The sequence below is a fragment of the Aphelocoma coerulescens genome, chromosome 9, assembly GCF_041296385.1.
Source record: "Aphelocoma coerulescens isolate FSJ_1873_10779 chromosome 9, UR_Acoe_1.0, whole genome shotgun sequence".
NCBI lineage: Eukaryota > Metazoa > Chordata > Aves > Passeriformes > Corvidae > Aphelocoma > Aphelocoma coerulescens.
The window spans coordinates 8,751,782-8,765,957 of record NC_091023.1 but is presented as its reverse complement, the minus strand read 5'-3'; the positions used below and the strand labels follow the sequence as shown (position 1 = coordinate 8,765,957).

The 14,176-nt window shown below is 41.8% G+C and overlaps 1 protein-coding gene across 4 annotated transcripts in view; it reads left to right on the top strand.

Moving 5' to 3' along the window:
- The window catches only part of EPHA4 (EPH receptor A4), a 209,072-nt gene that overhangs the window by 176,463 nt on the left and 18,433 nt on the right, over positions 1–14,176 (top strand). For all 4 annotated transcript variants that reach the window (XM_069024179.1, XM_069024176.1, XM_069024177.1 and 1 more), the window contains 6 exons: positions 3,929–4,053; positions 5,240–5,399; positions 6,439–6,550; positions 11,704–11,762; positions 12,527–12,640; positions 12,821–13,006. In XM_069024179.1, coding sequence (XP_068880280.1) covers positions 3,929–4,053; positions 5,240–5,399; positions 6,439–6,550; positions 11,704–11,762; positions 12,527–12,640; positions 12,821–13,006 — 756 coding nt within the window. The remainder of the gene's footprint in view (positions 1–3,928; positions 4,054–5,239; positions 5,400–6,438; positions 6,551–11,703; positions 11,763–12,526; positions 12,641–12,820; positions 13,007–14,176) is intronic.

Below are 14,176 nucleotides of genomic sequence, written 5' to 3'. Positions count from 1 at the left end.
TACTCATGTGCTGTAGTTTTATAAAGGGCTGTTTTCACTCATGGCTGCCTACATGCCAGAGACTTTATTGCATCTATTTATTTCCTGGTTTTTTCCTCTTTCCTTTCCCCCCCCACCCCTTCTAATTTGAACCAGTAATGAAAAACTGACACTCTGCCTCTGCCATCCTTTAAAGTGCCTCAAAACTGCTACAATTCAGCACTTGCTAGCCTTGGGATATGGTTTTATAGCATTTGGGTGAAGTTTTTGTAGTACATCTGTGCTCTTTCTCTCTCTGTAGGCTGCAAGCTCAGAACCGAGGTAATAAAACTACTAGTAGGTGTTTAATGGCAGGTTATTGAGGAAGTAGATGAAAGAAAATTGCAACATTCACATCAGTAGGGAGTGGGGTTTTTAAGGGAGAGGAACTGCTGAGCTTTGAACTCAGGAAAGTTACACTTGGTGGTTTTGTTCAAGGGGGGGACCCCTTTTTAGGCACCAAAATACCTCATTCTGTGAAATGAGCTGTTCTGGTAGAATTGGTGCTTGGTATGTGCAGTCTGTGCACGTGTGGCAGAAAGGTCGCTGTTGTAAGCAGTGATGATTGAGAAACAAGTCATTGTTTACTGCTCCTTTCCAAGCATAAGGGAGCAGGGTGGAGGAAAGTGCAAAAAGTGAAAGAAAAAGTTATCTCCCACTCCTTTCCATGAGTTTCGTGGGATCTTACAGTGAACATCTTAATTGTGTACGTTACTCTTTTTGGTCAAGCTGTCCTCAATGTATTTTAGGTAGGAATGTGTGTATCTAATGAACAGCTAGCCCACGCACATAGAAGAGAATTTTTTGTCTTTTATTCTGCTTGTGATCAAAGCATCATTTTACAACCTTACATGTTTATCTTCACATCATCCCTAAGAGGCAATTTAAAGGCAAAAGGCAGAAGAACAAAGAATGTAAATATTTTGCACAAGCTTACTCAGAAGGCTGCGTCTGCTGCCTGAAGTGCCATGTTGAGCTGGCAGTGCCGATGTCTTCTTTGTCCTGGACAATATTGACCAGACTCTTACACCCTTTGGTAATACATGTGCAGGGAGAAACTGTTGTTCTTCCAGGAGTCCAGTCTTTCAGGTCAGATGGTGGATCCTGAAAAACAAGGAAAAAAAACCCACCTGATTTGTAGGACTACTTGCAGAAATAAAAGGGAATTGTTAACTGAGGATTGTATCTGTGCAGTGGGATAACCGTAGTACTCCCTGTGGGTACTGGGTCCAGTTCCTCAAGGTCCTCAGAATTTCAGCTCACCACCCTATTGCACAGACCATTGTAGGTCTGTGCTGCAGAGATGTCACTCCTGAAGAGCCTCTTGCAGTTCTGGTACTCGGTCCTGTAGTTGGACTTTGGCATTCTTAGGATTTCTGTATAGCATATAGAGAGGCAGGTTGTGCAGTCAAAACAAAGAAACAAATGGTTTATCTCCAGAATCTAGGATAAAGGAAGATACTAAAAGTTAAGGAGAATGAATTTACTTATAAAGGGCAGGAAGGAAAAAATAGGGCCATTCTTAAAATTGTAAGGAGTAACGAAGGGGTTGATGTACAAGTGCTTCTTGTGTCCTGGAGGCCAGGAGCGTGTTGCTTATTCCAGTATGGTGTAGTGCCTAAGATCAGCTGTCCATTTTTGGGAGATGGGAAAAAGCACTTGTTAAGCTATATAAAGCTAAGAGTCTCTCACAAGAAGGCTTAGTTAATATAAATTCTTCTTCTGCAAATAGCCATTTTACAACAGAGAAGAAATGTGTTTTCATACAGCACTTACCAGCCCAATATTGAAGGACTCACTAAATTCCCATATAGATGCCTGCCAAAATGAAATGGGAAACCAGGGAGGTTAAAGAGAGGATAGAGGGAAAAAAGTGAACTTTCTCTCTACAATTCTTGAGGTCAGACCAGCATAAGTGACAGATTCTCAGTAAAATGAATTACTTGTCTGCCCTGCATAAGGCAGCAAACTCATTAAATAAGCAGATTTCTCTCCTCTTGGTTCATCAGTAATGATGTGTGCGCGTGTGTTTTAGGGTAACAAATCTGATTTCTAATTTATTAGCTGAGCAGTATTCTTATTGCAGAGGGGAATTAAAAAAAGGTTTGACTCTCTGTTGAGGAAGTGTGAGGTTATTAAGTAGGTTTGCAGTTGTGCCACAGATAAAATTTGATGGAGCACACCTGAATCCTCCCTGTTGGCTGTGTTTATAGTCTCCTCTGTCATTCAGTATTTGCCTTTGCCTGTGAGAGACAGACAAGGAAGAAAGAGATAAAGGTTCTGGAGGCATTTCTAACAGAGATGCCAAACTGTCAAATAGTAAATCGGGAAGCAGCTCCCTGATGGTTTCACATCAAGAGGAGACACCCTTTTGTGACTGCGGTGTCTACCGGTTATTTTCACTTCCATCAGAACTGTCTGATATGGTCAAGTAGGTTTGAGGCTTTCAACATTCAATTTTCCTTTCATTTATAGTGACTGTTTTATTTATTTGTCTTTCTTGGTAGTTTTCAAAGATACCTGTTTCAAGGATACTTTTAACTTTATAACATTTTCATGGAGCTTCATCCCAAAGTTAAAGGTAGAAAAAGAAACAAAAAAAAAGGGGGAATGGGGAGAAAAGAACATCTACAGTGTCAGGGGACAAAAGAAGAAATATATTCAATTTAGGAAGACCTCTAATCTCTGGTTATACAGGACAGCTTTGTTAGATAAGATTAAAATTTTCATGAATGTCCCTTTTTATCCCTGGAGACTCCGCCATTTATACCAGCTATTGTCAGCATCAAAAGAGCTTGATAACAGCTGGCTAGAGACGTGACCACACAGCAACACAACAGCAAGAAAGGGGCAGCCGGGTTCATAAATCTTCAGAAAACCCGTTCCCCAGCGCAGCCATGAATCTGCTGCTATCACAGGCAAAGGGAGAAGGCATTGTCCTCCAGCCAGTCAGAAACCTGAACTTCAGCATTAGCAGGGGCTCTTTAGACAGTGTACAGTGCACAAAGAGATGTTTTCCATTATCTCCTTCATTGCAGCCCTTATTACTGACACAGATACAGTTTAAAGGGTCTTGGAGTTTAGCTTGTTGCTAAGTAGAGTTTTTCCAAAAATGCTGCATCCCTTTCCCTTGGTGGTGCAATCCTGCTTTTTCTATTCATGGCATCAATGCAGCGCCACATGGGACAGGGTCAGGCGATGCCATTTCGGTGCACAATGGACCAGTCTCTGGTATCTTTTGGCTGGGAAGGAGCTACCAAAGCCAGAATCTGACCCTTGGCCATTTTCCAGGGACTGCTCACAGATTTGGGTGTAAGCAGGGTAAGTTATGAGACACAAATTGGCTCAGACTCTTGAAATACAAGTTTCCTGGTTTTAATGGAAGGGCCCAAATTCATATATATTCAGCTTTACTCTGGCCTTACTTAATTCAATGGCAATATTTTCTCAGCTTTAGAGAAACCAGATTGGAACCTCAGGAACTTCACAGTTCCTGTAAAGTAAATACCTAATGAAATAACATCAGTTAATTTTAGGAGATGGAAGAAGAGGACCAAAATGACAGAGAACAAAAATAAGAGGTCCTTTGAGTACCTTGATCTCTTATGAAGGTTTTTACCTGGACATCATGAACATTGCAGTGTTTAGACAATTGTGTTGTTACTTCAAAACCCACCTATCTAGTATTGTCCAGGATCCAAACCCAATCTTTCTTAGACATGATTAAATGTAATGTTGTTAGAGAAAACAGGAAATATACTTCATGCTTCTAATTTCCCCTTGCCCCCACTCCCCCAAGAAAAACCCAGTTTCTGAAAGTGCTTATGTTGTGAAAGTTACAATTAAAAATACATTTTCCTCATTAAAACTAAATTATCACTTATAATGTTTTTTTTTTTTCTTCTGGCAGCTCCGTCCCCGATTGCATTGATCCAGGCTAAGGAGATAACAAGGCACAGCGTTGCCTTGGCTTGGCTGGAACCTGACAGGCCAAACGGAGTCATCCTGGAGTACGAAGTCAAATACTATGAAAAGGTACTGCTCAAAAAGGGGCAAGCAAGGAGTTCCCTTTGGGTTTGGGCAGAGCTTTTTTACTTCATTCCACTGTGGTTTGTTTCCAGATAGGATTCCATCATTTGAAACCAAATAGATTCAGTTTAATAAAATCCAGTTAAGGATTTCATGTACTTGAATGGTTGCTTGGAAGAATAAGACTCATAGGCTCTTCCAGCTGTATGGTATGAGTTTATTTTGTTATTTCTTTCCTACCTAGAAACTGAGCTTTTATAGCAATCACATTTATAATGAGAGTCAATAATGTTGGGCAGAAGTGAAACATTAGCTCTACTTCATAGACAGAAGTATAATAATGAAGTATATAACAGAGTCATAATAATAAGATCTGTTTGCCGACAGCTTCTGCTTAGAGTGATAGTGTGGACTGGCTGGCTTTTAACAGAGAATAAGGAAAGAAAATTAGATTCTTCATACTTTCCAAGTTAGAGAGAGATGTTATTCCTTCAAATAACTTCTCAAGTAGGGAATTATGAAAAGAGCTATTTTCTTTGAAGGCTCTCTGCTAAAATGAACAATTACCTGCTCTTGCTTGTGTGCACTGTCTCTCACATTCACACTCATGCTTCTAATTTTTTTAATAAAGAAAATCACTTACTTGGTTTCCACATACAGAAAAAGGCATCTGATCTGCAGGGAAGCTAGATTGTTACATTTTCTGATAAAGTTTTCAGCCAAAAATAGATCAATTTTTAATAATGGACTTTTTGGAAGATATTTTCTAAGTTTTTTCTTTTTTAAAATATTATTATCATTTTTTAAATATGGTTTCTGGCTGGTAGGAAGAAAAAGAAAGTGCCAGCATGTGTGAGTAAAATGTGCTGTTCATCAATAGGATCCTATTTGATTGCTTGGCTGTTTTCCAGAGGTTTTCATTGTGTGATTTCTTAAATAATCAGTGATATATGAGCATCATACCTACTGCCTCATCCTCCCTTTTTGGCTTGCTCAGGGCTCCATGCAGCACGCAGTGCTAGGGGGATTGAGCAAGGCCAGCAGCAGGAGCCCTCAGGATGTATTTTGAGAATTCCTTTGCTGTTACTCATCCTCTTTCATCACAACAGTTTTGGCAAGGCAGTGGGGGTTCCAGGTTCACTGTGCAGGGAGGCATTTTCACTCCATCACCGCTGTGTTCTCCCGTTGTCAGGACCAGAACGAGCGCAGCTACCGAATCGTGAAAACGGCCTCCAGGAACACCGACATCAAAGGCCTCAACCCCCTGACCTCGTACGTGTTCCACGTGCGGGCCCGGACAGCAGCAGGGTATGGAGACTTCAGTGGACCCTTCGAGTTCACAACTAACACAGGTAAGGACAGTCCCACTGAATTCTTCTGCTTCTCCTCGAGCAGAGGGTGCAGATGTAACGGGGCTGTGTGCTGGGACTTTCCCATTGGATGCTTGGACTGGGGTGTGTCTGCTCTGAGAAAATGTTCCTCCATGGCCGTGAAGCTGGCATGAGACATCTGTTTGGATGTGCTGCATTCTAGATTCTAGCAATGACAGTACTTCACTGTGGCATAAGGAAACATGCACCCCATAAATACTTGGAAGCCATTGATGCTTGAGAGATTTTATGTCCTGTAAATGTAGGCGTTTGCACGTTCCTGGAATATATTTTAAGGAGAATAGAACCTGTTACTCCTCTTTACAAGCTGTTGACATAGATCAGTTAGGTGTCCTACATCAGCTCCCATATTTTCACTTTTCCTTAGACAGTCATATAAAGACAAGAATGCTCAAACTACATTGTCAGTAGGGCTTTTCACTTGGCTCAAGGAAACATGCAAATTCAGCCCCCAAAATGTTTGCTTTTCAGTGGCAGAAAGGCACTGTGACCAAGCCTATTTTATTCTGGACATAACAGGTCTCCTTAAATCAAGTTAAGGTCATGCCAGTTAGTGGCAATATCATTCAGGATGTTAACAACTGAAAACAATCCATCAGGAGGCGGGTAGACATTTTAAAATAACTTACTCTTCTAGTGTCAGTTGGGGAGTGATCATCTAGCCCCACTGAGAGAAAAAGGAGGAGGAAATAAGTGTGGAAAGCAATTAGAAAGGAAAAAAAAATTAGCCATTATACCCTCTGAGCAACACTGGAGGGGAGAAGGAGAGGGAGTCCTTGTTCTTGATGAACTGAAGTTTCCCAAATCATTATCAAACACCATGTCTTCAGCTCATTAGCACCCTGTTGGAAAATTGTGTCAAATGACGATATAATAAAGGCCTGAAAGTAGATTTGAGTGCTACTCTAAACTGCCTTCACAAGCCAGAAAGCTGATTGTGTGCTACCTAGGTTGATTTTTTGAGGTTGTCAGACACTAACGTTCCTTTTTCTGTTTTCAGTTCCTTCCCCCATCATTGGCGATGGTACCAATCCCACAGTGCTTCTTGTTTCAGTGGCTGGCAGTGTTGTTCTTGTGGTCATTCTCATTGCAGCCTTTGTCATCAGCAGGAGGTAAGAACTTAAGCTTCTCTCTCCCTCTCTCTTTCATCAGGGAGCTTTTTGTCTCCTCCAAACAAAGCTAAATTCTTTGATTAGCATCATAAACAGTACATTTGCATTACAAGCCTTCTCCCATGTAGCTTTGATCTTCTCGACATTAGTACCAAGCAGCATGTGATATAATGGCAATAGTTCCAGCTCTATTTGCCCTTCAAATGCAAAGCTGATTCCAATAACTGGCATTGAGAAGCAAGCCAACTAGAGATTTGTGGTTAGTGTAATTTGAAGTTAAGTTTGATGGGTATGGGTACAGTAGATTTTCTTGGACTGACTCCTGATAGACACGGAATAAACAACGGCACTTTTGTGAACTAAGCCATCAGACTGCCATGCTGGTGATTTTTGTGTTAGTCTATGAGTCTGCACTAGTGTTTCAGGTTAGTCCTTCCTGTGTGAGAGGATGTGACTGTAAGATGGAAGCCACAGTCATTCAGCATCAGATGCAGTAACACAGCAGAATTGGATCGATAGTTATTTCACCGACAAAGCACCACAATCTTCTACCAAGTGCTTGTTCATTTTCCCAAATTCAACCCAGGCATCAGGAACAATCCTGTGAGTGGGAGGACAGTGTAGCAGAAACACAATGTGAGTGTTTCTGTCTTCGTCTTTGTGTTCAGTCTCATTTAAAAAGACCAGCATGATCTTGCCTCAGTGTAACTTTGAGATAAAACTGGTTTTATCATTACTGCGTCTGAAGCCTGGGATCTGAGGGGTGCACATTTTGTCAGTCTGTTGTTCGGTTTAATGGCATCAGCTGTAAATGTGCTCAAACTCCTCTTCATTTGCTCTTTAAATTGTCCTAGAGAGCAGTTAAGTGCCTATGATTGTAATATCTGGAAAGTAGACATGCATTGTGATTGCTTTATGTGGGTGTCCAACTCAAAGCCTCCATGCTGGCAAGAGGAAAGAAGAGCAGACAGAACATATGAAAATGTGATGTGGAGAGACAGGTTTATTAAAAGCCTTTGCAACAGAAAATAGCATCACTGAGCTTGATGACTTAATCTCCTCTCTGCTTTTATTGATCACTATTATTTAAGGTAGGATTGATAGCAGGATACATTGGATTTCTAATTACGAGTCACCACCTTGGAGGATTGAGCCTGTTGAGCTGCTTTGAGATGATTCCTTCCCTTCCTCCCCCTATAAAAAAATGCCTCTTCCCAAGGCTGATAAACACTGCTTGGTGATTGGCCCTCAATGGATCACTCTTTAGAAAATGAACTGTCAACCCCTTGCCCTCGTATTGATTCTCGTTAGGATCGGCCATAAAGCTGTCAGAGGAGAGGCTGCCTGGAGCCAGGTACTGACAGACCTGCTGGGCTCAGACCGGTCTGCCCAGGGCTGTCTGCTCACTTATCTCTGCCCAGAGTGTGCAGTTGCACAAAGGCACCACAGAGCAGGTGGGCTGCAGGGACAAAAGCCCAGTCCAGGCACTAGTGGCAATGGAGATAAAAGCATCCCGGTGGCTGTGGGCTCAGGGATGTCCTGTGGCTCCTCACTGGTATCTCTCAGAGAGGCTGTGGAAGAGGAAAGACAGAGCAAGATGAATGAAATACTAGGACAGTGAAACTGCTCTGTGCATACTAATGAATGGTGCCTTGCTAATTAATAGCCCTCAATACACAGCTCTCCAGTAGCTGGAAGAAGCTCTCAATAAACAGAATCTACTTTAATATTCACTCTTACTCTAATGATTTTAACCACTATCACAATGTCATTTAGAGGTGTGGACTTTGGGGATATTTCGCAATCTTCCTAAGCCTGCAGAAGTTAATAGCAAAATAATTATACTTTGTTCCAAAATTACTTCAGATGAGAAAAAGCTTTTCTGTCCATACAGTCCCCATGAGAAGGTTTTGTAATCTAGCCATGACCTAAAAGTCGTATTTGTACAATCAAACCTGTGCTTTGGCCTGCAGACACGGCCTCTCTGCATCCACGAGCCAAATGTGGGAACTGGGCATATGCTGTGGATGCCCACTTTTGAACACGGGGTTATTACTGGTAATTTAGCATCATGCTTTTTTCAAGACATTGTTCAAATCCCAAAATTAATCTTTACAGCAGAATTAGTCAAAGGACTTTGCCTTCAGGCAGCTCAAGCTGGTTGGTTCTGTCCTGCAACACGAGAACCAATCTGCCTAATGTTCATTTAAATTTCCCCAGGTTTGGATGGGCACATCCATGGAGCGGTGGGCAGGACATGGCGTGGGTGTTTCTAAACCCTGCTCTGCAGGAATGCTGAGGGAAATTGCAGCATCTCTAAATGGGTTGTAAAGGATTTGGGAAAGTGTAAAACAGAGAGAGACACCTTTAAAAGGGCTTGCATGGAGTTACATGGTCTGACCGAATCCTCTGAAAGTCTGAAAGTTTCTCTCAGAAATTCTTCCAGCTGATAGGTTGATTTATCTTTGCTCTGCCGACACATTTGCCCACCTTTTGCCAGTGGTGTGGGAGCAGGTGCTCTGCCAGCCTGGTGCCTGAGCCCCCCCAGCTCCTCCTTTGTGTGGGAAGGAGGAGGTGGGAGCAGGGGCATGACAACCAGGTCCTGCTGTTTCACCTCAGTGCCTGCTAATTCCCCCGCTTTTAACTCCTCTTCATCACCAGCCCCACCTGTAGCTCTGCCTGTCTCTGACCCCTGCAGTTCTGAAAGCTTCTGTGTTCTTTTCCTGAATGCTGGCTACTTAATCACCACTGCCAAAATCCCTGTAATTAGGGTATTCAGATCTGTGACAAAGGCTCCCTTCTGCCACTCAGGTGAGCTGCCCCAGAGGCAGCCCCAGCCCTTGTTCGAGGGGCTCCTGGGCTGCTCTCCAGGACAATGGCACACAGCAGTGTCCTGCCCAAAGCCAGGCAGAAGAGGTCAACAGGTGACACGTGGAGAAGTGGAAGTAGGTAGTTAGTTTGGAAGGTATTATTTAAACTTAATAAGCTACAATTATATTGCTTGAACAGTAATCCCTTTGTTTCCCTTTGTTTTTTGCAAGTCTTTGAGTTTTAGTGGGGGAAGGTTATTTTTTAATCTGTTGTTAGGGTGCTTATACTTTTTAAAAATAAGATAAAGAGGACTTTTTTCATATTTAAAATGCTTTCATGCAAAGTCTGTTTGCATTTTGCATTTCCCATCTGTGCCTGAACATTAATAAAATGAATTTGAAGGGTCCTGATTAAAATGCAGAATCTTTTTTTTCTTTCCTCTGAGAGAGTTGTATAATACCTGAAACCATCTCTGCAGTCTCCTTAGCTGAGCTGGTCCTGTGTGGCACTGGGTGAGATTTGTGCTGCCCCTTCCTTCTTACTCAGTTCAGTAGCTGGGAGCAGAACATCAATCCATTATTTCACTCAGTTCTGTTATACCAGTGCTGTAAGTTCTGGGGCAAGTGAATTGTTTAAATGGATGTTTGGATCCAGTGTGGGTTTTAGTAATGCTGTTCTTGTGAGTGGAGCCATTTGTGTTTAAGTTATTTGAGTCAAGAAAAGAAGCTCCCAGTGGTTTATAGTTGGCTGTGTACCTGCTTTTTCTGTCTGAATACAAGGTGTGTCAATATTGGGAACTGGGACACTTGGTTCAAAGATCAGGTTGTCTTCACTTGTAAACCAGGATTTTTTTCCTTCTGTTTCATGGTTAATTTATATTTTTTCATTATTGGCATAGTGTGTTGTATGACCCAGCACTAGGACTGCAAAGGCTGAGAGATGACCTCCCATCTGACAGCACTGGGAAGCTGCTATTCCCCACAGGGCAGGTGCAGAGTGGGAAGTGAGATGCTTTTTGCTAAGGGGCAGAGGGGTTTTGCTGACAGGAGAGGTATGGTAAGACTCAGGGAGATTTGCTGCAAGCGAGGCTCTCAGTTATGTCTTTTCTTCCTGTTTTCTGTGAGTTTTTTGACCCCTTTTAACTCACATCTTACAGGTTTTTGTTGCACCTGCTCCCATTTTCCTCTTCTATTCACCATTTTCAGCCTATTAATTAATCCAGTCTCACTCTGCTGCCCCTGGCAGACCTGGTTGTTCCTTGCCCCACTCCTGCGCGTTGCTGGCAGTGCCAGTCTTGCCTCTTGTTCTCCAGGCTTGGTTTCTTCTTCTGCCTTCCCTCTTCTCTCCACCCCAGCCTCTTTCCAGTCAGCTCGCCTGGGTTTGACTGGGTAACTTGGATTTCCTGGGAAAACTAAGATTAAGCCCTTCTCTTCAGCAGTGTCTGTTGCTGTGCTTGGTTCTGAGCATTCAAGGATGGATGGGTAAAAGCCCAAATCATTTCTCTGCGTCTCTGTAGCACTTGATTCTGGGCAACTTCAAATCTCTACACATTTGGCTGAGCAGACTCCTAAATATCCTCCCTAACAAACTAACTTCTTGTATTAGCTTTTCATAGTTCTACTTGTCCATTGAAGCTTAAAGCTGAACTAATTAAATACATAACTAGATTACAATACCACATGTGTAGGTGTAGAAGTAGTAATCTACAGAATTAACATACTCTGCTACATTATTGTCTCTAGCTCAGAGACTTAGTAGAGGAGCTCTGCCACCAGGAGTTTTTCAGCCCTTACAATTAAGAAGTGATTAAAAGAATAAGCAAAATCCTTGGAATCTTCATTTTTGATGGTCAAAAATGGTGGTTTTTTTGGTGGTTTGTCTTTTTATTTTTTCTGCTGAAATCCTGATTTCCATGTTAAGAGACTTGTTTCCAGTTTTAAATTTGCAGTTAAATAAGTGTATTGATGTCGGCATTTGCTTAATGATGTTTTGAAAATCAATCTACCAAAACACCTCTGTGGTAGATTTAAATCCCTGTGTAGCAGGGCTAAAAAACAATTTGGCCCTTCAACTGCAAAACTAAGTTTGAAGAAAAAGTAGCTGAAACATGAACTTTTTTTTCTTTCTTTAAATGCTGAGATGCAAATAGGTTTGTGTTTCCTTTGATGCTCTGTTGATGCCAATAACACATAGAGTAGCGTGAGGATCCTCCTGCCCTGGCTGTGTGTTGTGTCATGGCTGTGGCAGGTGCCAGCAGCTCAAGTCTCTGCAGGTCAGGACAACCGAGCTTGTTTCAGAGTGAGATCCTTATTCTGAACTCCTGCTGTGTTTTGTTCTGACAGGCGCAGTAAGTACAGCAAGGCGAAGCAAGAGGCTGATGAGGAGAAGCACTTGAACCAAGGTAAAAGGCCCTGGTGCTTGGGTTGTAAAATATGGCTCATGTTCTGGTGCTTGGGAAATAAGGGATTGCATTCTTCTTGAGGTGAATATGTTTCTGGTTTCCCCTCTTGCAAACATTCTACTTTGAAATTAATTTATTTTAGTAACAGGGAAAACAGAAGTATCTGGGTAAAATGGTTTGAGGGTACAGACAGAAGAAGAGTTTATCAAATTTTTGCATTGTTCTTTGCCACTGAAAGACACCTGTTCTGGGCCACTCGAAATTTAGGCAGGATTTTTCCCCATAGTACTTTGCTAAAGCAGTTTCTGAATGGGCCAGAGGCAATCCTGCAGGAAAGAGAATGTGAACTTTGCTGCCTTTTTTTCAGCACTGAATTCTATGGCTTCTTCCATATGCCAAACCGAGGACCTGAGCTCAGAACTTCCTGGCTCCCATAGGAAAAAGGGATGTGTTTTATTCTCACAGGTCCATGACAGGCCATTGGTATGCTAGTGATGGCAGTGATTTTTGAAGCTCATTAATTGGCAAAAGCCTGATTCCTTACATCAATATTGGGAAATATTAAATGTTTACACTTTAAAATATTGCACTGGGGGGAAAAATGCTTAAGTCCTCCCTTCCTTCATCAGTCATTCCTGGCTTTCAGTACATTTTTATTGTACAGTCTCTTTGCTGTTGTATATCATTAAGGCTTCAGTCTCATATGTTCTGTGTTCAGCAGCATGTAGATCAGTGACTTCAAATAAAACATTTCTGCCTTGCAGGTGTTAGAACATATGTGGATCCTTTTACGTATGAGGATCCAAACCAAGCTGTGAGGGAATTTGCCAAAGAAATTGATGCCTCCTGCATAAAGATTGAAAAAGTTATTGGTGTGGGTAAGTGCCAGAACTTTTGCATTTTTTTCTGTAAATATACTTTTAAATTTGCTTTAAGGGAATGTGTGATCCTATGGTTTTTGTATTACAGTTCTCCCAAATGTACTGACATAACAGTTTGACAACACAAGTACATGCTTCAGGTTCATGACCATGGATTCTTGTGCCTTTTTCTCTAAGGGGAGTTTGGTGAAGTATGCAGTGGACGTCTCAAAGTGCCAGGAAAAAGAGAGATCTGTGTTGCTATCAAGACTCTAAAAGCTGGTTACACTGATAAACAAAGGAGAGACTTCCTGAGTGAGGCCAGTATCATGGGACAATTTGACCACCCCAATATCATCCACTTGGAAGGTGTAGTTACTAAATGTAAGTAGGTCATTTTCGTGGTAAGTCCAATTTGAAAGTCACTGAGAAATTAAGTCTGTGTGGTGTGCACTGGCGTTTTTTTTCTTCTTACCCTCTTTCCCGTAAAGTGACAGATGGAACAGATCCACTGATAGCTAATAGGAGGAAATCAGTGCAGGACAAGTCATTAATCTTGTTGTCAGCTATAAATGGGTTTACGGTTTCAACTGATACTCTATCTGTAGGCAGCTTGTACAAGATTTTGTAGAGGGAATTAATACTGCAGGGGTTGGCTTTTTTTTTATCCCTTCTTGCTATGCCAAGCAGGCATCTTTCACATCTTTGCTAGACTGAAATGATTGTTAACAGGATAGGCAAAAGCAGATGGTGAGCGAAGAATTCAAAATGATGGGGGAAAAATACCAAAACAAAACTACACAGTCATATGCTTAAAGTACAAAGCACAGATGTAAGGAGCAAACCTTTGAAATGAAGCAGGCTGTTTTAGTGTGAAACTTGCTTATTTGTTTTCTCTGATTTACAGGTGTGCTAATTTCAGTCTGCAGAATTTACCTGGATGATCTTTTTGTTTGCTTGGTTTGGGGTTTTTTAAGTCTGTCAGTGTTCCCTGTGCCTTGGAAAGAGAGTGACAGTGCTTGCTGGGTGCTGTCTGTAGGCTACAGCTGAAAATGTACCTGTGAGACAGCCGTGCTTGGGTCTGACCTGATAAGGTGCCTCTGCCACGATGTAGGTATTTGTCCCTGCTCCAACTGCCCTGGGTAGCATGGTGGCAAAGCCTTGCACTGATTGCTAATACTAAAAGACCCTTTGGATGTCAGGGTTCATGCTCAGGGTAGCACAGAAAACAGGCCATGATCTTGTGAGCTGCTGTCAAAGAGTGGAGTTTGTAAAGCTCACCTTCTGCAACATGAGGAACATGAATGCAAGGTATTAATAGTGAGAGCAATTAAAATTCGAGACGGATGAAAAGTTAAAAAGTAAAATATTACTAGAAGAACAAAATACCTCTCTGTAGTGGTTTGGTCCAAAATACTCATTACTGTTTATCTTCTGTGAGATAAGAATTAGGAGAAATGCAAAGCCGGCACCAAACTTGAAAGAATATAAAGAAGTTTATTAACGGACCTAAAAGAGGGGAAAAAAAAAAAATTATACCACCTTCAGAACTCT